The following is a 21,999-nucleotide window of genomic DNA, read 5'->3' as shown; positions in this document are numbered from 1 at the left end:
GAGCAGTGCTATGCTGGAGCTGGCTCATAGCTCCTCATGGGAGCCAGTTGTTAACTCTTTACTGTGTTCAGTGATATCATCTCAGTACCTTGAAAGTGGCCATTGTGGGAGTTTACACCACAGAAGTTAGCAAATGTCACACATCGGGACTTTTATTGTCCTGGGGAGCCAGTTTACCAGCACACCTCTGAACTAGTCTATACATAATTAACATTGGGTAAGTTATTTATCCTCTCTGTGCCTCAGTCTTCTTATTTATAAAATGGGACTAATAATCCTCCCTATGCCATAGAGTCAGTATGAGAATTAAATGAGCTAATACATGCAAAATGCTTGGACAGTGCCTAGCACACAGGAAGCACTCAGTAAGTATTAACTATTATTTTTACTCTTGCTGTTGTTATTGCTGTTATTGCCACCTTAAAACTTCCAGTAGATTTTCATAAAGGATAGGCTAACTTTCTTAGTATGTCATGCAATGCAATATAACCTGACAGTTCCAACCACAAGGAACTTTTCATCATTTCTGGAACTCAGACTATTTTTCCATCTCCAAACGTTGGTACATATAGGTACCTTCTGCAAGGAAAGCCCATCCGTCACTTGCCTGTCATCTTCCAGACAATTTCTTTTCATCCTTTTGGACCTGCACACATTGCCTCCTCTGGGAAGCCCTCACCACCACCTATGCATGGCAGGGACTCCCTCCTCAGTGTTGCCGTTGCTCATTGCACAGCCCTCCATTATCCTGATAGCGCTTTATTGTGGTTACTTGTTTATGTCTGTTTCCCCTTGTGAGTCCAGGGTTGGATGTGCTGTTTCTCTGTGTCCTCAGCACAGTAATAGAGGTGCTGAATATTTGTTGAATGGATGAATGAATGAATGAATGAATGAACATTGCCTGGAAAGGTGAGGAAAAGAGTAAGTACCCTAGTAGGATATAATAATAATATTTTTGTTTGCTTAAGTAGCCATAGGTATATGGTGTGGAGCAATAACCCAGGACCCCAGCGTTTTAGGTGTGATGGGTCCTAGATTTGTCACACCGTGACCCTGATCGCCTTCACCCTCTTTACCAGAGTTCTGCCTGTCTTTCATGATGGCTCAGATTGTCAAGTCTTCCGTGAAGTGTTTCTTCCTTCCCTCTGCTCTCCCACAGCTCTCCACCCACATCGTCATTACCAACCACATCATTCACTCTCCTGGATTTCCCCTTAAGAATCCAGTGGTGTTTCTGCATTCCCACCCTCCATCTAGAGGGGTGAATACTCGGGGGATGGCGTTGTTCAGCCATAGACCGGTGAATTCATCTCCCACACCCCCTGCCTCTGTTTCCCCCGGGTGTGAACGGGCCACAGCGGAAACCCTTCCCGGGCCCACGTCTTAGCGCGCGGACACGAAGGGCGCAGCAGCCCCCACGCAGGCGGAGGAGCCAGGCGGCAGGCGGGTGGGAGATGGAGAGAGACTGCAGGCGTCAGAGCAAAGGAGGGGAGGGGAGGCCCGAGGCGGGGCTGCAGGGCAGGCGAGCGGCCGGGCGGGGCCGAGAGGCGGGCCCGGCGGGAGCGGCGCGCGCCAGGGGCCTGGCGGGACCGTCCGAGGGGACGCGCGCGAGCGCCGGCATGGGCCCCGCGGCGCGGCTGGCGGCGCTGCTGGCTGTCCTGGCGCTCCGGGCAGGGGACCCGACGGGAGCCGCGGCTCGGGGGGACACGTTCTCGGCGCTGACCAGCGTTGCGCGCGCCCTGGCGCCCGAGCGCCGGCTGCTGGGTCTGCTGCGGCGCTACCTGCGCGGGGAGGAGGCGCGGCTGCGGGACCTGACCAGGTGAGGGCACGGGTTTGGGGCGGGAGGGAGCCCCAGGGGCGCCGCAGTTGGGGAGACTGAGTCAGAGGACCAGACCGAGACACCCTGCTCTACGGTGGCGGGCGACTCGGTCTCGTTGTCCCTCTGCGTGGGACCTCAGACTGGATTTGAGACTGGGTAAGAGCCTCGCTAGACCGTGAGACTGAGACACCGTGGCCCAGTGTGACGGTCAGGTCCAGTGTGCGGGACCCCGAGATAGCCCCGAGGTGTGGCCCGAGGCATGAGGTCGTGGCGAAACAGATTGAGTGGGACCCCAGGGACGCTGTGTCACACGGAGTGGAGTCTCGAACTCCGTTGCGTGCGCACACACACACACACACACACACACACACACTAGCACCCCAGAGCCATCCTCACACAGCCAAGTTGATAGCTGTGCAAAAGTGTAGTGGGGTGACTCGGGCTGAGGAGGAAGGACCTCACAAGGCACTGTGTCCAGCTGTGTGGGGCCCCAGGCTCTGTGTCACAGAGACACAGCAAGACTACAAGAGTGAGAGAGAGAAAATACTGTGAGGCTGTAGCCGTGTGTGGTGGCCATGTGACCCAGAGGACTAGTGTTTAGTATGAAGTGACTCTCTGTGACCGTGTATGAAATTTACATGCCTCTGGGACTGCGTGGGCAGCCACTATGGATATCTCTGTGTCTCTAATGAATGCTGCTTGTACAGCTCACTATATGACTAATGCTTCATGTTCATTAACTCATTCAACACACACGTTTGAGTGCCTGTTGTGAGCCAGGCACTGCTCCAGGCAGTGGGGATAAAATGGTGAACAAGACCCAACCCTGACCTCAAGGAGCTTGGAGTCCATAGCATTTGTTTCCTTTGCTTCAACTCTCCCTTCTCTCCCCATATATAAGAGCTCTCTAAATTCTAAATACAAGGGGCGACTGGGTGGCTCAGTCGGTTGGGCGTCTGACTTTGGCTCAGGTCATGATCTCGCGATTCATGAGTTCGAGCCCCGCATCAGGCTCTGTGCTGACAGCTCAGAGCCTGGAGCCTGTTTCAGATTCTGTGTCTCCCCCTCTCTCTGCCCCTCCCCTGCTCATGCTCTGTCTCTCTCTGTCTCAAAAAAAAAATTAAAAAAAAATTAAATTCTAAATACAAGGTAACTGACATTTGATATGTGTATGTTGACATCAAGAAAACACTGGGGAGGAGTGCCTGGGTGGTTCAGTCATTTAAGTGTCTGACTCTTGATTTCCACTCAGGTCATTATCTTGCGGTTTGTGAGTTCAAGCCCCGCGTAGGGCTGTGTGCTCACAGCTCAGAACCTGGAGCCTGCTTCAGAATCTGTGTCTCCCGCTCTCTCTGCCCCTCCCCCGCTCATGCTCTGTCTCTCTCTCTCTCTCTCTCAAAAAATAAACATGAAAAAAATAAAAAAAAAAACACTGGAGGAAAAACATACTTGATACTAGAGGATTATGGGTATAGCACACACAAGCAAATGCTCAGCTGTACTGTTTTGCTATGAAATCAACACACTCTAGTGCTACACACTGACATAAAATACTATATATAGACTTGGAATACAGGCACTGTAATCATGTATTGACTGTCAGTGTCAAACTCTGAAAGATGAATGATTGTATTATGGTACCATGTGTTGGAATAGGTGTTGTGCCTTCTCTGCTTGGGACATTAAGAAGTCTACAGCAGTGGTGTAACCACATTGCTAACTGAATATATTAATACAGCTCTACATCATCTGACTCTCTGCTGAGCCGAGACAACAGAGACCTGTCTCACAATGTGCTGCTGATAAAACTGAGTTGAGTGTATGTGATAGTAATACCGATTCTGGGGCACATGGGAAGAAGGTGTGTGGGGACGCTATGGCTGTATAAGAGAGCCCGGGTCGGAGAGAATCAGTTTGTGTATGGAAGTGTGTGTGAAAGATCTTGTTTGTTACTCAGTAGTGACTGAATGATGATGTAAGTTGGTATGTGCTTTTAAGTATGTAGCTTGCATATAAGCAGTTAATGCATGTTTAAATTCACTATTAGTTTGAAAGAGTATGAATACACACACATGTACACACACAAAATGTATGTATTCTAACGATAAAGATATTTTCTTTTTTTTACCACTTTATCTTTTTTTAATTTACATCTAAGTTAGTTAGCCTATAGTGCAACAATGATTTCAGGAGTAGATTCCTTAGTGCCCCTTTACCATTTAGCCCATCCCCCCTCCCACACCCCCTCCAGTAACCCTCTGTTTGTTCTCCATATTTAAGAGTCTCTTATGTTTTGTCCCCCTCCCTGTTTTTATAGTATGTTTTGCTTCCCTTCCCTTATGTTCATTATATTATTTTTTGCTTCCCTTCCCTTATGTTCATCTGTTTTGTATCTTAAAGTCCTCATATGAGTGAAGTCATATGATATTTGTCTTTCTCTGACTGACTAATTTCACTTAGCATAATACCCTCTGTCTAGTTCCATCCATGTAGTTGCAAATGGGAAGATTTCATTCTTTTTGATTGCCGAGTAATACTCCATTTTATATATATACCACATCTTCTTTATCCATTCATCCATCGATGGACATTTGGGCTCTTTCCATACTTTGGCTGTTGTTGATAGTGCTGCTATAAACATTGGGGTGCATGTGCCCCTTCAAAATGGCATACCTGTATCCCCTTAGATAGATGACTAGTAGTGCAATTGCTGGGTTGTAGGGTAGTTCTATTTTTAATTTTTTGAAGAACCTCCATACTGTTTTCCAGAGTGTCTGCACCAGTTTGCATTCCCACCAGCAGTGCAAAAGAGATCCTCTTTCTCTACATCCTTGCCAACATCTGTTGTTGCCTGACTTGTTAATGTTAGCCATTCTGACAGGTGTGAGGTGGTATTTCATTGTGGTTTTGATTTGTATTTCCCTGATGATGAGTGATGTGGAGCATTTTTTCATGTGTCTGTTGGCCATCTGGATGTCTTCTTTCGAGAAGTGTCTATTCATGTCTAAAAAATGATATTTTCAATAATTCTTGTCACTCTTCAGAGTTGCAATTAAGTTTATTTATTTGTTTTGAGAGAGACAGAGAGAGTGTGGGGGGTGCAGAGAGAAAGGGAGAGAGAGAGAGAATTCCAAGCAGGCTCCCCACTGTCAGCACAGAGCCCCATGCGGGGCTCAAACTCACAAATCACGAGATCAGGACCTGAGGCAAAATCAAGAGTCAGATGCTTCACCAGCTGAACCAGCCAGGTGCCCCTGGGTCTACTCTATAAAGCAAAATGTTTTAATTTTGTTCTCAGTCCACATGCATTGGAGTCTCGGTTTGTTGGTGGAAATAAAAGACTCTTCTCTTTAATTTGAGATCCCAACATGCTCCCTGCTACCTACGTGCTCCTTCTCTTTATTTCGATGGCTCAGATAGAGATGGGGAGGTTAGAATCCTGATGCTGGGCCTCTCAGGGAACAGGTTCAGAACTGAGAGTTTGCAGTGCTGATCAAAGTGACTGGCAGAGGGGATGGGGGGCAGGGCTCTGATGCTGGTCTCCTTTACTGTATTATCACTATTGTCGTTGTTACAGCTTTGTCAGAGAATACTAATCTCATTTGATTCTTACACACAGTGCTTTGAAATAGGTTTGTACTACTCTCTTAAACAAATGAGCCCAGATAATAAAAAAGAATCATGTAAATATGATAAGACTAAAATTTAGTACCTTATCCCAGATAGTAGGGTAGCAAATCCAGGACTAGGACCTAGTTTTTTTGATGGTTTCTTTCTATTGTGCCATGATGTCCTGACTGCTTGCTTTATCTGATGTGCCGGGACCCAGACCAAGCCCCAAAACTCCTGAGGTTTTATGAGCAACTGGTGCACATAGTGGTTAAGAGTCTGGATTCAGGAATTTAACAGACCTCTGTTTGAATCCTTGGCTCTGACTTTGGGCAAGTTCCTTTACCTACATTCTGTAAAATGATGATAATGATAGTACCTACCCCACAGAGTTGTTGGAAGGATTAAGTACCACGTAAAGGTTATTTATCATTTTGCTTGGAATGTAATAAATGCTTAACAAATGTTAGCTCCAACTGTATGATTTTTATTTTGAGACCTCCTGGTGAACCTAGACTCTGCTTTTGGCTCTAAGCAGTAACTAAGATTGTGAGAGCCCAGATAAAAAATAATCAGAAAAATTCTAGATCCTTTTCTCATATGACTTATGAGCATTTAATTTCACAAAGTTTAGCGTGGTATTTTACAGACTGTCTGTTCTTTAGTCAGTGCTTTAAAATTTAGTGAAATGTTTGCTTTTGAGAACAAGAATTTTGGCAATTCTTGTTCATTTTCCTATACTCCCAATCTGGTGACCTAATGTAACTTGAGATGTTATTTCTAAGGGACTCAGTTGATATTCTTCTTTAAATTTCTGAATTTAGCAATAAAATATTTTTCGATGTTGAAACTACGTCTTACCCCAAGTTAATGAAGAAAAAATTTTACCAGTTATAGTATATATAATTATATACCGGTATAGTGTAAATACTAGTTTTATATATATAGATAACAGTTGTTGTAGTTTTTAAAAAACTACCAAGATTGAAAGAGTAAAATCAGCAGCAATAATTTTTCTGTTAGGAATTAAACATTCAGGATGTCTCAGAAGAACTGAGACAAAGCCATTTCTGAATTCCCAAGGAGAAACATATTGAATTAAAAAAGCTCATGTATTGCGGTTGGATAACCTACCCAGGCTATGTTTAATGCGGTATTGGATTGCGAATTTTATGTGCACATTCTTGAAGCAAAGGATCTGATTTTCCACTCTCAGCAACATTTGTTAAAGCAAAAAGCCATTTAGGAAACCTTGAGGTTTGAATTCAGCATCCAGTAACTCGGTCTCTGAAAACCAGCTATTTGCTCAAAGGCTGGGAATAAGGCCAACGTTTAGATTCCAAGCCAGTCTCAGATATCTGTTGGTAGGTTTTTTTTTTCTTTGTGTGACAGAAAAATGACGTATCTGAACACTGAATTGAATCATGTGGTGCAGTAGAGATCAAACCCCTGCCTTAAATAAACTGACACCATAATACAAAGTGGGGTGTGAAGAGAACAAGGAGCTAGTGCTTTTGATGTGCTGGAGGACTTGGGGGAAATTTTCACCTCACTGCCTTCCTTCTTTCCTCTGATGCCTGTTAAACGTTAGTCCTCAAGCACTAAGTGAAGAATCTATTCAGTTATGGAAAAGATGATGGAAAGAGAGAATAGAATGGTGGTGCCGAAAGAATCCATAGAGATCTTCTAGACTAGACCAGTTCTGTCATTTTAATTTTTTTAAATGTTTATTTATGGGAGAGAGAGAGAGAGAGACAGAGCACGAGCGGGGGAGGGGCCGAAAGCGAGGGAGACACTGAATCTGAAGCAGGCTTTAGACTCTGAGCTGTCAGCACAGAGCCCCACATGGAACTCGAACCCATAAACTGACAGATCATGACCTGAGCCGAAGTCAGATGCTTAACCGACTGAGCCACCCAGGCGCCCCCAGTTCTATCATTTTATAGAGGAGGAAACTGACAGATAGTTGGGGGCTGTGTCAGGATACCTCTCAGGTTTCCTTCCAATCCAACTGTCTATGAAATTACTGCCCCCTCAGCCTCAGTTGTCCTTGGACACTTACTCTTCAGGCTGGACTCAGGCCCAAGTCTCTGCTTGCTTTAAGTGTTTTCGTCTAGCAGTGGAATATCTTCCACTAAGTAGTTCCATATGGAGCTGAAGCAGGAAATAATGGGCAGTAAAAAAAGAAAAAAATCCCACACCCTGGAGGCCGATTTAGTTTTTAAAACCGTAGAGTAGCCACTGTCAAAGTGCACTGTCTCGGGATCAGAGACATCCTCGGACTTGACAGAGCTCTCATTTCCTCCCTGGAAATGAGATTCTTGTTCTTAGTTTGTGCTTGAACTCTTGGCTCCCTGGAAGCACCTGGAGGTAAATCATCTTCTGTTTCAGGCTCCCTTCCCAGTGGCGGGCTCCACCCTTGAGAAATCCTTAGGGCCGACTCAGCTTCAGGGGAGTGAATCCCTCCACCCTGCCACTCCTCTATTCTTTACTTTCATCCCTTTCTGCTCACTGAAGTCTTCCACTCTGGCCAAAGGAGTCACACACTCTTGAGCACATTCCTATAAATACATATCCTTTTCATTTTGCACACACTTTTTTCTTTTATGTCCATTGTTGTTATTATATTGTTCTTGAAATTAATAATTTTAAGACAAGAAAAAGTTTAAAAAAATTTTTTTAAATGTTTATATATTTTGAGAGAGAGTGGGAGACACAGAATCTGAAGCAGACTCCAGGCTCTGAGCTGTCAGCACAGAGCCCATTGTAGGGCTTGAACTCATGTGCTGTGAGATCATAACCTGAGCCAAAGTCAGACGTTTAACCAACTAAGCCACCCAGGCGCCCCAAAATAAGAAAAAAATTTTAGAGGTTTACAGCTGGAACTCTCAGGACTGCCTTATTATAACTGATAATTTAATAATGTTAATTCCAATAGTGTGTTATAAATGGAATAACCTTAATATGCCAGGAAAGGAAACAACTTTTTTTTTTTACTGTTTATTTATTTTTGAGAGAGAAAGAGCGCTACGGGGGAGGGGCAGATAGCGAGGGAGACACAGTAACTGAAGCAGGCTCCAGGTTCTGAGCTGTAAGCACAGAGCCCGACAAGGAGCTCGAACCCACAAACCTTGAGATCATGACCTGAGCCGAAGTCTGGTGTTTAACTGACTGAGCCACCCAGGCGCCCCAGGAAACAGCATCTTTTGCTTGTGTGAATACTTTGTAGGACATCTGAAGAGAGAAATTAACTAGAAAGATGATCACTTCTGGTCCCACCATTTCTGGCCCTTTTCTACACATGTCGGCAAGCCAGAGAGGCTGGAAGCATGCTCGATGACCCCACGTTTACATCCCCCATTACAACCATCACCAGTTTCTATGTGGCCTGCTCCCTAAATAGCTTCATTGAATCTATCCCATTCGCAGCCCCCACTGTCATTATTATGGTTCAGACTCTCCTTACTCTTGCTTACAGTTTTGAATTGACCTCCTAACTGGTCTATCTGCCTCTGGTCATTCCCATTTCTGAACCCTCTTTCTCACCCTCTCATGAATTTATATATATAAACATGTCATTGTGTCTGACTCTCACTTAAAACTTTTTGGTGGCTTGTGGGGTGCTCCTCACTTTTCCAGGCTAATCTACCCTATCCTCCAGCAGTGCTGAACAGCTTATATTCCCCTACCAGTTCTCTCTGTCCCTTCACACAGGTTGAGCTGTCTCTGCCTGCCTCTCCTCCCTTCCTCACTATTTGCAAGTTTTAGTTTATTATGTCCTCTGTAAAACTATCCCTGACTTGCTCTGGCCAAATTAATTCCCCCCTCTCCTTACGGCCCCCTAAGCCTTGTTCTTAAATCTGGTGTTCATCTGTAATATAATTATTTGTGTCTTATCTACTAGTCTGTGAGTCCTTGAGACTGAGGTTATTGTCTTATTCAAAATTCTGTTCCTAGATCCTAGAAGAGTATATATTAGTCATTCTTTCATAGAACTATTTATTGAATTTAGGTATAGAGTGATGAGAAAAACAGCTATCTTCTTGTTCATGAAATTCTCGAGCATTGGACCCTGTTCTTGACTTTGCATCCCCAGCATCTAGCATGGAGTGTGACATCTGGCAAGCAACCATTGTAGACTGACGTATTGAATGAATAAATATATCAAGCCTCTGTGCTCTGGTACATGTTGGTCCCTGTTGACTCAAAAAATATTCTGCCTACAATACAGAGAAGTTGAGCATGGTTTCTGCACAAGGATGCCATATGAATTCATGAAGTGTTCCATATTTTTTGAATCACTTTGTTGTGCACTTGAAACTAACGTAACACTGTGTGTCAACTATACTCAAGTTAAAAAAAAAGAACTAGGGTGTCTGAGTGGCTCAGTCAGTTAAGCATCCAACTTCAGCTCAGGTCATGAACTCGTGGTTTGTGAGTTCAAGCCCCGCGTAGGGTTCTGTGCTGACAGCTTAGAGCCTGGAGGCTGTTTCGGATTCTGTCTGTCTCTCATTCTCTGCCTCTATGCTGCTCACATTCTGTCTCTCTCAAAAATAAATAAACATTCTAAATAAATAAATAAATAAATAAATAAATAAATAAATAAATAAATAAATAAATAAATTCTTCCTTTCTTTGTTCTAGTTCCATGGAAACAATAGGGCAAAATCAGCTGAGAATAAACTTCAGAGTCAAATCTGGCTTTGTCACTCACAAAAAGTGTGGCCTTGTTTCAGTTTTCTCTCCCTGTAAAATGGGCATGATAAAATCTACTCTAAGGGTCGTTTGGGGGGTTAAATGAGACAATATATTTAGAGCACTTAGCAGGATGCCTAATAGAGGTAAAGCTCAGTAAGCAGTAGCTATCAAATGTTTCATCCTTTAGGACTCAGATCAAGTGCCATTTCCTCTGGGAAGTCTTCCCTTACACCTTCTAACTCCCACCTGGGTTAGGGGCCCTGCCTACAAATTGCTGTAACATTACATAGCATTGCAAGCTTATGTCTCATGGCAGGTATCACAGTTATTGCAACTAATGGAACAACATTTTTGAGCTTCTACCAGATTCTAAGTATTGAATATAGAGTGATGAGGGAAAAAAAAAAAAGATTTTCTGGTTTGTGAATTCCTTGGAACATCTACCCTGTCTTGCCTTTGTATCTTTAGCATCTAGTGTGGTGCCTGGTGTTCTGTAATTGACCAATAGAGACTGACTCACTGAATGAACAAATGAATGGATCTTCTTTTGTTGTGTTGGTAGTTTTCATATTCTTTGTGCTTATTGGTTAGACTATTACATGAGTCTCGAGGGCGTCATGTTTCATTTTTAACGACTCTAAATGTACATACACCATGCTAGCCTTTACTAGGGGCAGTGGCTATCTCAGTAAGTGAGATCATTCAATTCCTCTCTTCCAGATTCTATGACAAGGTGCTTTCTTTGCATGAGGATTCAGCAACTCCTGTGTCTAACCCTCTGCTTGCATTTACTCTCATCAAACGCCTACAGTCTGACTGGAGGAATGTGGTACATAGTCTGGAGGCCAGTGAGAACATCCGAGGTAATGAGGAGGAGGGCTGGAGGGTAAGAGAAGATTCTATCTCCTGACTCTGGAAAGGAGAGAGATTCTGGTGGAATGTGATGAAGGGTAATGAAGTGGGTAGGTATTACTCGATCTTCTCAGCTCTAGTGATTACCAAGGACTAGGTCCCCTTGTTAATATGTTTATATGAATGTACATTAGAAAGCACCTTCATATCCATTATTTCATTTGATCTTCACTACAACCCTATGGAGAAGTACAGGTTATATCATTCCGTTTACGTATTTGTCTGATAATTTCTATTTTATTAAATTGACACTAAAATGTGATCTGTAGCAAGGTCAGTTTCCTCATTTATTCTACTTTTGTTTTTGTTTTTAAAATATTTCTTTATTAAGATACAAAAGAGATGAACACAAGGGAAGGGAGGCAGAAATGATATAAAAACAGGGAGGGGGACAAAACATAAGAGACTCTTAAATCTAGAGAACAAACTGAGGATTGCTGAAGGGCTTGTGGGTGGGGAGGCAGGCTAAGTGGGCAAGAGGCATTAAGGAGGGCACTCGTTGGGATGAGCACTGGGTGTTACATATAGGGGATGAACCAATGGATTCTACTCCTGAAATCATTATTGCACTATATGTTAACTTGGATGTAAATTTTTTAAAAATTTATTTATTTATTTATTTTGAGAAAGAGCAGGGGAAGGGCAGAAAGAGAGAAGGAAAGAGAGAATCGCAAGCAAGTTCTGCTGTGTCAGCCAGAGACCGACGAGGGGCTTGATCCCATGGACTGTGAGGTCATGACCTGAGCTGAAATCAAGAGTTGGATGCTCAACTGACTGAGCCACCCAGGCACCCCTAATTTATTCTACTTTGACTTGAAGAAATTTTTTGACTTTGGGGAAGTTAAGAGGAAGAAGAGTTGTCCCCGCAAAGGACAAGATTCCTGGAGACAGGATGGAACAACACGTGCTTCAGTTTTTACTAGAAAGCTTTTTTTCCTTATTCAGAAGATTGTATTAAGCATCTGCTCTGTGCCAGGAGTTGTGCTTGCCACGGGGAATAAAAACACATAAAACAGAGGCACCTGGGTGGCTCAGTCGGTTAAGCATCCGACCAGTTCAGGACATGATCTCGTGTTCGTGGATTCAAGCCCCATATCAGGCTCTGTGCTGACGGCTCAAGAGCCTGGAGCTTGCTTTGGATTCTGTGTCTCCCTCTCTCTCTGACCCTCCTCTGCTCACTCTCTGTCTCTCTCTCAAAAATAAAAAAAACATTGAAAATAAATTAAAAAAATAAAAATATAAACACATACAACATTATCTTTGCTCATGAAATATTTGACTAGGTGATTATGCCTTGCATGTATCAAATGCTCACCACCTGTTTTTTGAAGGATGGGGTGGATTGATGTTTTTACTGCCCTTACAGCTCTGAAAGATGGTTATGAGAAGGTGGAGCAGGACCTGCCAGCCTTTGAGGACCTTGAGGGAGCAGCGAGGGCCCTGATGCGGCTACAGGATGTGTACATGCTCAACGTGAAGGGCCTTGCCCAGGGTGTCTTTCAGAGAGTCACTGGCTCCGCCGTCACTGACCTGTACAGTCCCAGACGGCTCTTCTCCCTGACAGCAGATGACTGCTTCCAAGTCGGCAAGGTAACAATATTCAGAGAGAGAGCGAATTGTTCAGCTCTAATTTCTCAAGGATGAAATAACTATATCCTGATTGCTTTTACATACTTTCAGTCCTTCCAGCAAACTTGGAAACTTGGTATTATTCCCCACTTTCAGATGAAGAAGCCGAGGATCAGACAGGGAAATAATTTGCCCAAGGTTACGCAATTTTAAGTAGCAGAAATAAATTTTGAACCCAGGTCTTTTAACTCCAAATCACGTGTCCTTTCCATGATAGCTAAGGTGATCACATATGCCGGCCACTTTTGAGAGTGAAGGGGGTGTTATTAGTTATGCCAGGATGACAGACAAACTGGGACTGAGCTGGGAGAAATGGTCTTGTGGTCATCCCAACAGTAGCACCCTGCCAGCAGATGAACAGCCGGGTGGAGAGGAGAAGCAGGGTCCAAGGGTGGGGAAAGGGATAAGAGGTGGAGATGTGAAGGTAAGATCATGGAAACCAGGCTCCTGAGACTTTCTGGAATCCCTTGCAACATTTCCTAAGCATTTAGAAGTACTAAATTCAAGTAGTGTCAAAAAGCGGAGGGCATTTATTTTAACATTCCTTGAGGAAATAAACTTCAGGAACCTTCCATATGAGATATTTAGCCGATCTTTGATCATAACTTATAAGTACACTTGAGGTCACTTTACAATATACTCTTTGTTAGCCTTTGCCTTAATAAGTAATGGAGTAAATCCTTTTTAATTTTGGAGACGTGTATTGCAGGAAAGTGAATTTCCCCGGCAGACATGAGAGTGGGCCTCAGGTGCCCTGATTTCAAGTTTTGTGGATCAGTCTTCCAAATTAATGTAGGGTGTGTTGCCTAAGCCTCTCTATATACCATTTTTCCTTTTCTAATATTGTGATGGAATCAGAGCTCGACCATCAGGTTCATGGCTAATTTAAATTTAAGCCAGTTAAAATAGTTCTGTGTATGGAACCAATGTACGCTTCATTTGTGAAGCCTTTATGAGACGAAAACCATATGTTGAAAATTCAGTAAGTCACTTCCTGAAAGCTTTATTGGCAGTCTTAATTTCTGTATTTATTCACTTATTTTAAAAGATAAAACGTTTCTAATATAAGAAAGGTATATAAAATAACAAGCAATTATATCTATAACCGGAGATGAAATATGTTTAAATTTTGCAATATTTGTTTCAGATTTTTAAAAAGGAATTTACATAAAACTTAAGGCATTTAAGTTAATATTAAAAAATGAATTTAGGGGCACCTGGGTGACGCAGTCAGTTAAGTGTCCGACTCTTTATCTCAGCTCAGGTCATGACCTCAGAGCTCGTGGATTTAAGCCCTGCATTGGGCTCTGCACCGATGGCATAGAGCCTGCTTGGGATTCTGCCTCTCCTTCTCTGTGCCCCTACCCCACTTGTGGTCTCTCTCTCTCTCTCTCTCTCTCTCTTTCTCTTCTCCCCCCCCCCCCGCAATGAATAAATAAACATAAAAATTTTTTTAAAAAAAGCATCTGTCCGACTCTTGGTTTCGGCCATGATCTCATGGCTTTTTGGGTTCAAGTTCCATATCAGGCTCTACGCTGGCAGTGCAGAGCCTGCTTGGGATTCTCTCTCTCTCCCTCTCTCTCTACCCCTCCCCCACTTGCACTATCTCTGTCTCTCTCAAAATAAATAAATACATTTAAAAAAGAAAAGAATTTAAGGGCATCTGGGTGGCTCAGCTGGTTGGGCATCTGACTCTTGATTTCGGCTCAGCTCATGATCCCGAGGTTGTGGGATTGAGCCCCATGTCTGGATCCGTGCTGAGCATGTAGCCTGCTTAGGATTCTCTCTCTCCCTCTGCCCCTCTTCCACTCATGCTCTCTCTCTCTCTCTAAAATGAAAAATTTAAAAAAAAAAAGCTTTTTAATGAATTTAAATATAGCTCCATAAAGTTCCCCTCCTGTTTCTTCTCACCATTCCCAGCCCCTCCCTTCTGCTCTACCTACCCTTGCCCAGGTGCCCGGTAACCATTGTCCTGAGGCGTGCAATATGTACTATCCTGAGTCCAGCTTCTTTCACTCAGCACCCTGTATCTGTGAAATTTATCCACCTTGTTGTATTTATTAGTAGGTAATTCCTTTTTTATTGTTGAGTAGTATTCCAGTGTATGAATATATTATCACTAGGAGACTGTTTATTATCCAGTCTCCTAGTGATAAATACTTGGATTGTTTCCAGCCTGGGTTACTGTGAATAAAGCTACTATTAACATTCTTATGTAAGTCTTTCTGTTTTTATTTCTCTTGAATAAACACCTGGGAGTAGTATTGGTGGGCCAAGGAATAAGCTTCAGCAATTATTAACATGTGGCCAAATTTGTTTCATCTACACATCTCCAATTTCCTCCTCCATGGATTATTTTAAAGCAGATTGGCCTTTCCATTTTCTGAAATCCTTAGTTGTCTAATTGTAATACCCTACTATTTTGCCTGTTGACTCTTGCTAATGATTATTTCCTGATATGGTTTAGTATGTTTAATTGTGAGCTTACTTTTAGCAGGACTTTTTTTCTCCTAAAAGAATCTCTGTGTTTGTAGTTGTAGGAATATCACTCCAGAATGTTCTGGTTTTCTTCTTCCAGGTACTCTAATGGTATCACTGGCCTTAGGTACTATTTTTGGTTTTTTGTTTTTGTTTTTGGAGTACATTATATCTGCATGACTTATTTATTTTAAAACTGGAAGTTTGTGCCTTTTGACTCCCTTCACCCATTTCAGTTACTCCCTACTTCCTGCCTGGGGCAACCAATCTGTTCTCTGTATCTATAGATTCAGGTTTTTGTTGTTTGTTTTTTGTCTTAGATTCCACATATATGTGAGATCATATGGTACTAGTCTTTCTTTGTCTGAGTTTCTAAAAGTTTGTTTATTTATTTTGAGAGAGAGCATGTGTAAGCAGGGGAGGGGCAGAGAGAGAGAATTCCGAGAGAGAGAGAGAGAGAGAGAGAGAGAGAGAGAGACAGAAGAGAAAGAATTCCAAGCAGGCTCCATGCGCTCAGCTTGGAGTCCAAAGTGGGGCTTGAACTCATGTACTGTGAGATCATGACCTGAGCTGAAACTAAGTCGCTTAACTGACTTAAGCAACTGAACTACCCAGGCACCCCTTTGTCTGATTTATTTCACGTAGCATAATGCATTCAAGGTTCATCCATGTTGTTGCAAATGGCGAAGTCTCCTTTTTTATGGCTGAATAATATTCCATTGCACATACACACACACACACACACACCCCACATTTTCTTTATTTGTCCGTTAATGGACACATAGGTTGTTTCCCTATCTTGGCTATTATAAATAATGCTGGCAATGAACATATGGGGTGCATATACCTATTCAAGTTAGTGTTTTCATTTTATTCAGATAAATACCAGAAGTGGAATTGATAGGTCATAGGGTAGTTCTATTTTTAATTTTTTGAGGAGCCTCCATATTGTTTTCCACACTGGCTGTACCAGTTCGCATTCCCACCAGCAGTGCACAAGGTTCTTTTTCTCCACATCCTCGCCAGCGCTATTTCTTGTCCTTTTGATAATAGCCATTCTAACAGGCAAGAAGTGATATCTCATTGTGGTTTCGATTTGCACTCACCTTAGATCCATTATTGTATTGATTTATTCACATGAGCATAGGCTCAAGATTGTGAATATCCTAAAGACACACTTTGTTTCCCCTAAACAATACCCAGACAGAAACAAACCAACTTTTTTTTTTTTACTGTTTATTTATTTTTGAGAAAGAGAGAGCGTGAGTGGGAGAGGAGCAGAGAGAGAGAGGGAGACAGAGAATCCAAAGCAGACTTCGTGCTGTCAGCACAAAGCCTGACTCTGGGCTGAAACCCAGAAACCGTGAGATCACGACCTGAGCTGAAGTCAGTCACTCAACCCACTGAGCCACCGAGGTGCCCCATAAACCAACTTTCTTGACTCTTTGTGACAGTGGGCAGATTTTTTCAGGTCTACCCTTTCCTTTAAGGTATGGTTCTTCATGGATGTCACTTTTATGAGTGTGTCTTCATTCCAACTCCTAGGTTTGAGGACGTGTCTGGAGGGCTCATATTCTGTCCTCATGTGGGTGTTTTAATTAAAGGTTGCTGAGAACGAGGACTACCAAACACCCCCATTCTAAACAGCTGTAGCATCTGCTCTTAAGCTTGTTGCTTGGGTTCTTAGCTCCTTTTTTGTTTCCTGTACCTGGATATTTTCCATTCTTTCTTGAAAATGTAAAATATTTGTTACATTTTATCCAAAAGTTTCAAGTAGTTTTGGTTAGAGGGATTCTAGTTAGCTCAATCTACCGTATTTTAGGGACGAGGGAAACCTTAATTAAATAAACTGTTAATTTAGCAGAAAAAGTTGAGTCATTTTGATTGTTATTCTTTTTTTTTTTTTTTAAGATTTTATGTTTATTCATTTTTGAAAGACAGAGAGAGACAGAGCACAAGCAGGGGTGGGGTGGAGAGAGAGGGGGACACAGAATCCAAAGCAGGCTCCAGGCTGTCAGCACAGAGCCTGACGCAGGGGCTCGAACTCACAAACCGTGAGGTCATGACCTGAGCCAAAGTCAGATGCTCAACCGACTGAGCCACCCAGGGGGCCCTGATTGTTATTCTTCAACTCAACTTTTTACAAACAGGAAACCTGAGGATCAGAGAAATAACACAACAGATTAATGGCAGACCTAGAACAGCCACTGATTTATTGTTTAGACTGCACAGTTTTAGTACCTCTAGGCTCTGCCCTGTCTTTCTGCCAGTCTGGAAGTTATACCAGAATTAGATTATTTTGTAAAAGTGCTTCCAACTCTGTTACTTTATAATTCCATGCTGTCTCCAACATCAGCTTCCAGGAAATTCCACCTGCTGGTATTATAGTTAACTGTAAGCTATTAGGATACAGAAACTAGGTTTAGTACGTATTGCTACATTCCCACCTTCCAACATTTAACATAGAAAAAAAATGCATTGAGCTCTTAGAGCATTCCCATGTGGGTCTAATACATTGTGTTGCAATTACTGTTCACTCTCGTGCCCCTCATTTGACTGTAAGCTCTAAGGCCAGGGATCACCAGATACATTGTAAATACTGGGTAAATATTGAATGAATGAATAAATAAATAAATAAATGAAGGAATTCAACCCATTTCTCACATTGTTACTGGTTGTGTCTTCTTAAAAACATGACACTCACAACTCTTACTAGCTTAGCCCATGCTGCCTTTTGAAGTTCATTTCTTGCTTCTCTTCACCTTAGGCTATAACCACAGTGTCCTACCTGAACACAAGCTTGCTTTGAGTGTCTGTTTCTGCCATTCCCTCATCTTAAAATGTTCTTCTTCTCAATTTCTGCTCCTTGAAATCCTTTTCTTTCTTTGGGGAAGGTCTTCCAGATGCCAGTTCTTCTGTGAAGCTTTCTGAGATTCCCAAGTCTCTTCCTTCTCTGCCTCTGTGACATATTATGCATATTTCCTTTGAGTATTCATGTCATTCTGCCCAGTATTACAATTAATTGAATATCTGTATCTCCCTTCTCCCCAGATTATGAATTCTTAAATGCACTCCTTCAATGTGTCTTCTCTACATCTAGAACAATGCATTGGATATAATGGATGCTAAATAAATAGAATTTAAATGAATTTGAGATGAAAACTTGCCTCCTGGTGTTCCATAGGCTCTCTCTCACTCTTTGTCATTTCCTCTCCTCTACCCGTGGATTAAGGTTTAATGATGGTACTTATGTTACCTACAGGTGGCCTATGACATGGGGGATTACTACCATGCCATTCCATGGCTGGAGGAGGCTGTCAGTCTCTTCCGAGGATCTTATGGAGAATGGAAGACAGAGGATGAGGCAAGTTTAGAGGATGCCTTGGATCACTTGGCCTTTGCCTATTTTCAGGTAGGGGAGTAAGTGAGGCTCACTACTTTTATCACAATAAATATAGTGCTTTGTATCTGCTTTACAATTTTCTCTGCATTTTCATGTCTCTCAATTTATTTCATCTTCCCAACAGGACCAAATGTGAGTCAAGCAGGGCAGTTGTTTTATTATTTCCATATTTCACATGTGAGTAAACTAAATCTCCAAAAAATTCCTAACTTGTCACAAAGTTCATAGAGCTGGGATTAGCGCCCAAGTCTGTCTGACTCTTTGTCTGGTGCTCTTTCCAGTGCATTGACCGCTTTAAAATCCTCTTCCATGTAGGAGGCAGGCTCCCATCTGTAGCACAGCAGCTGCATTGACAAATGTCTAACGGGTTCATAGTCAATGTAGATCACTCTTTTGCACTGTCAGCAACTCATACCTCTTCACAGATGTTCTGCCGTGATATTGCCAGTACCCAAGGAAGAAGTTTGATTATTACTGTAGGGGCCCAGGGCAGGCTGTCCCAAGATGGGCCACTTTGGCATAACGATTATTTTGAGTTAAAAGTAATCAAAACCAAGCAGATGAAGGAAAAGCTCTCTTTGCCTCCCTGCAAATGCCTAAATTTACATTGGAAAGGAGAGCCTGTAACAGGAAGAGAGCTATAAACAGGGACTCCCCTTTACCTTGTTTTTCCAAACAGCTCCTTTCACCTTCTTGCTAATGGTCTTTCTCCCCTTTGTGTCCTCTGACCCTACCCCTCTCCTTAGCTCATGTAAGCTTCCTGTTGCCTCAGTGTCTTTGGAATTCTGTGTCTATGTGGATTCTCCATATGTATGCCTATTAAATTTGATTTTCTCCTGTTAACCAGTCTCATGTCGATTTGATTCCATGTCCAGCTAGAAGGACCATAGGGCAGAGGAACATCTTCCTCCCCAAGATTATCCTCTGCCATCTGCAGTGGAGTCCCGCTGTAACTATGACTAGTGGCTGGCTACAGAGCTGGGGTCGTTGGTCCGCAGTGCCAGCTCAGTGCCTCCTCCAGGGGTTGCTTTTCCTTGGCACTTGATCTGTGAGCTGTTGTAGATCCTCCCGCGGAAGCTTATTTCCCTAAATATGGCATCTGCCATCCTTTTATATAGTTAATCCCATTTCCCATCAGAATTGTATAGTCTTCAAGAATAGACTGGAAATATCATTTACAGAGCCAATTCCTGAGAATTTCCAAAGCTAATAAACCATTTCAGCTCCCTACATTCCTTTCTTTTTCCCCCTTTTCCTAAGAAAAAGGAGGAGGACGTGGGTGGTCCAAACAAACCCACACGTTGCTGCCAAAACACGGATTTATTCTCCGTGTAGCAAATGGGCCTGTTCCTCTCATGGAAGTTCCTGGTAAGTGGATCCTTGTTGTAAAACTTTCCAGGATGCTCTTCCTAACTCTCCTACTCAATTTGCTACATATTAAAGCTGAAATAGAATCACTATGGTGCAACAAAGGGCAAGAAAAGGTTGAATTTTTTTTTTTTTTTCAACGTTTTTTTTATTATTTTATTTTTGGGACAGAGAGAGACAGAGCATGAACGGGGGAGGGGCAGAGAGAGAGGGAGACACAGAATCGGAAACAGGCTCCAGGCTCCGAGCCATCAGCCCAGAGCCTGACGCGGGGCTCGAACTCACGGACCGCGAGATCGTGACCTGGCTGAAGCCGGACGCTTAACCGACTGCGCCACCCAGGCGCCCCAAGAAAAGATTGAATTTTAATAGAGGAAGAAAATGGAGGATTGACATAGAGACTAGGAGAAGACAAACTACAGCAGCTTACCCTGAGAGACAGAGCTTTAAATGTAGCGCCTGAGTATTAGTTTTGGCTTTTTTCCCCTGTGCTGACTTGGATTTGTCCTCTGCTCACTGGTAGACTCTCCCTTTCCACAATCGCGCTTTGTCTGGTAAATTTTATTCATCTCACAAGGCATAGCTCAGATGTCACCTGTTTTGTGAAGTCTTTCTTAATTCTCCTCAGACTCCTCAGACTTTCCTTCTTTGTGTTCTTACAGCATATTCTCTCACACCTCAATAGTAGAACACATAGGGCATTGTTTCATAGACAATTTATGGTTGCCTCATTAACCCTTGTAAATCTGGGATAGATGCCCCTCCATGGGGCACTATATAATACTATATATTATATAATAGTTGTTCATGATATAGTTTAGTAAAAAATTATTTCAGTAATTGTTAATAATGATTAAACCACAGGTTCTGAAGTCATACTGACCTGGGTTCAAATTCTGTGAAAATTTGGGCAACTTACTTAACTCCCCGGACCTAAATTTTATTTTCTTTAAGAGGGGAATAATAAATGATGCTGTTAGGAAGTGGGCTGTGGGGGATGGGATAATTCTTCTCTAATCTTCTGAGTTCATGGCTGGGACCTCCCTGTCATAAAAGACAGATTAATCAGAGGGAAAATAACAGCAGTTTATTTCACGTATACCTTCCATATACATGGGAGATGGGGTTGGGGAATGAGGAACTCTTTGAGGTGTTTGAAGCTGGCACCTTAAATACCATCTCCAGCTAAAGACAATAGGAAGAAAGGTGTAGGAGGAGACCAATTTTGGGAGGTTACCAGGAAAAGCAAACAAGGCTAAGGTTGTTATGCAGATTTAAGTGACTCTTCTCCTTGATAAGATTCTCATGTGATTCTAAGTTAAACTTCTTTTCCAGGTACACAGAGGGAGGCACTCTTACAAACGGAGGTTTCCTTTATAAATGTAAATTTCTCTTACAAAACGGGGGTAATTTATCTGGTCTTCAGAACTTCTCCTGTGTCTGCCATTTCTCAAAATACTTAGCTCAAAATAATCCTTATGCCAAAGAGGCATATTCTGGGGTGGCCTATTCTGCTCCCCTTCAATGCTCACCTCAAAGAGTTGCCATGAGGATTAAATGAGCTAACACTTGTATATCCCTTAACACAGTTCATGATACACATCACTCAACAAGGGTAAACTATTCTTATATTACACACTACAAGTATATGTTTTCCTCTTTCATTTAACATTACTTGGTGAACACGTTTCCAAAGAAATTTAACTGGGACACCAAAAGTAACTTTGTTCTTGATAAAATATAATTTTCTCATGAAAGAGCCTTTGAGTTTTAAAAATATGTAAAATTGTGTTTTAGTTCTCTTCATCTCAAAAGAGTTTGAAAAGCTATAATCCTGAGTTAATAATCTGACATTATAAGGTCTCAGTCGATTACTTAACTATCCCTGCGTTAAGTATGGAACAGAATAACTAACGGTATTAAATAAGTACAAACAATCTATACGTCTGAGTCCTCTGTGATATAGCTTCTAGATGGAATAAAATGCAGCTATTAAAAATGCTGTTTCTCTTGTACAACCACGTTCATAGCAGTATTATTCACAGCAGCCAAGAAGTGGAAGCAACGCAAGTGTCCATTGAGG

At 42.4% G+C, this 21,999-nt stretch overlaps 1 protein-coding gene and 1 non-coding gene across 4 annotated transcripts in view; both read left to right on the top strand.

The window, feature by feature from the left end:
- The first annotated feature begins 1,318 nt into the window (after nt 1–1,318).
- P4HA3 (prolyl 4-hydroxylase subunit alpha 3) overlaps nt 1,319–21,999 on the top strand; it is a 41,185-nt gene continuing 20,504 nt past the window's right edge. Inside the window, exons 1-4 of one of the 3 annotated variants that reach the window (XM_060605651.3) lie at nt 1,319–1,819; nt 10,847–10,989; nt 12,405–12,628; nt 18,408–18,557. In XM_060605651.3, coding sequence (XP_060461634.3) covers nt 1,455–1,819; nt 10,847–10,989; nt 12,405–12,628; nt 18,408–18,557 — 882 coding nt within the window. In that variant the 5' untranslated portion in view covers nt 1,319–1,454. The remainder of the gene's footprint in view (nt 1,820–10,846; nt 10,990–12,404; nt 12,629–18,407; nt 18,558–21,999) is intronic. The other 2 variants (XM_060605650.3, XM_060605652.3) reach the window with 2 other exon arrangements.
- On the top strand, nt 9,619–9,722 carry LOC132662609 (U6 spliceosomal RNA). Its single transcript, XR_009602630.1, has one exon. It is a non-coding gene; the product is annotated as a U6 spliceosomal RNA (small nuclear RNA).

Source organism: Panthera onca, chromosome D1 (genome assembly GCF_046562875.1).
Source record: "Panthera onca isolate mPanOnc1 chromosome D1, mPanOnc1 haplotype 2, whole genome shotgun sequence".
Classification (NCBI taxonomy): Eukaryota; Metazoa; Chordata; class Mammalia; order Carnivora; family Felidae; genus Panthera; species Panthera onca.
Note: the sequence above shows the minus strand (reverse complement) of the source record. Positions and strands in the feature narration are given on the sequence as shown.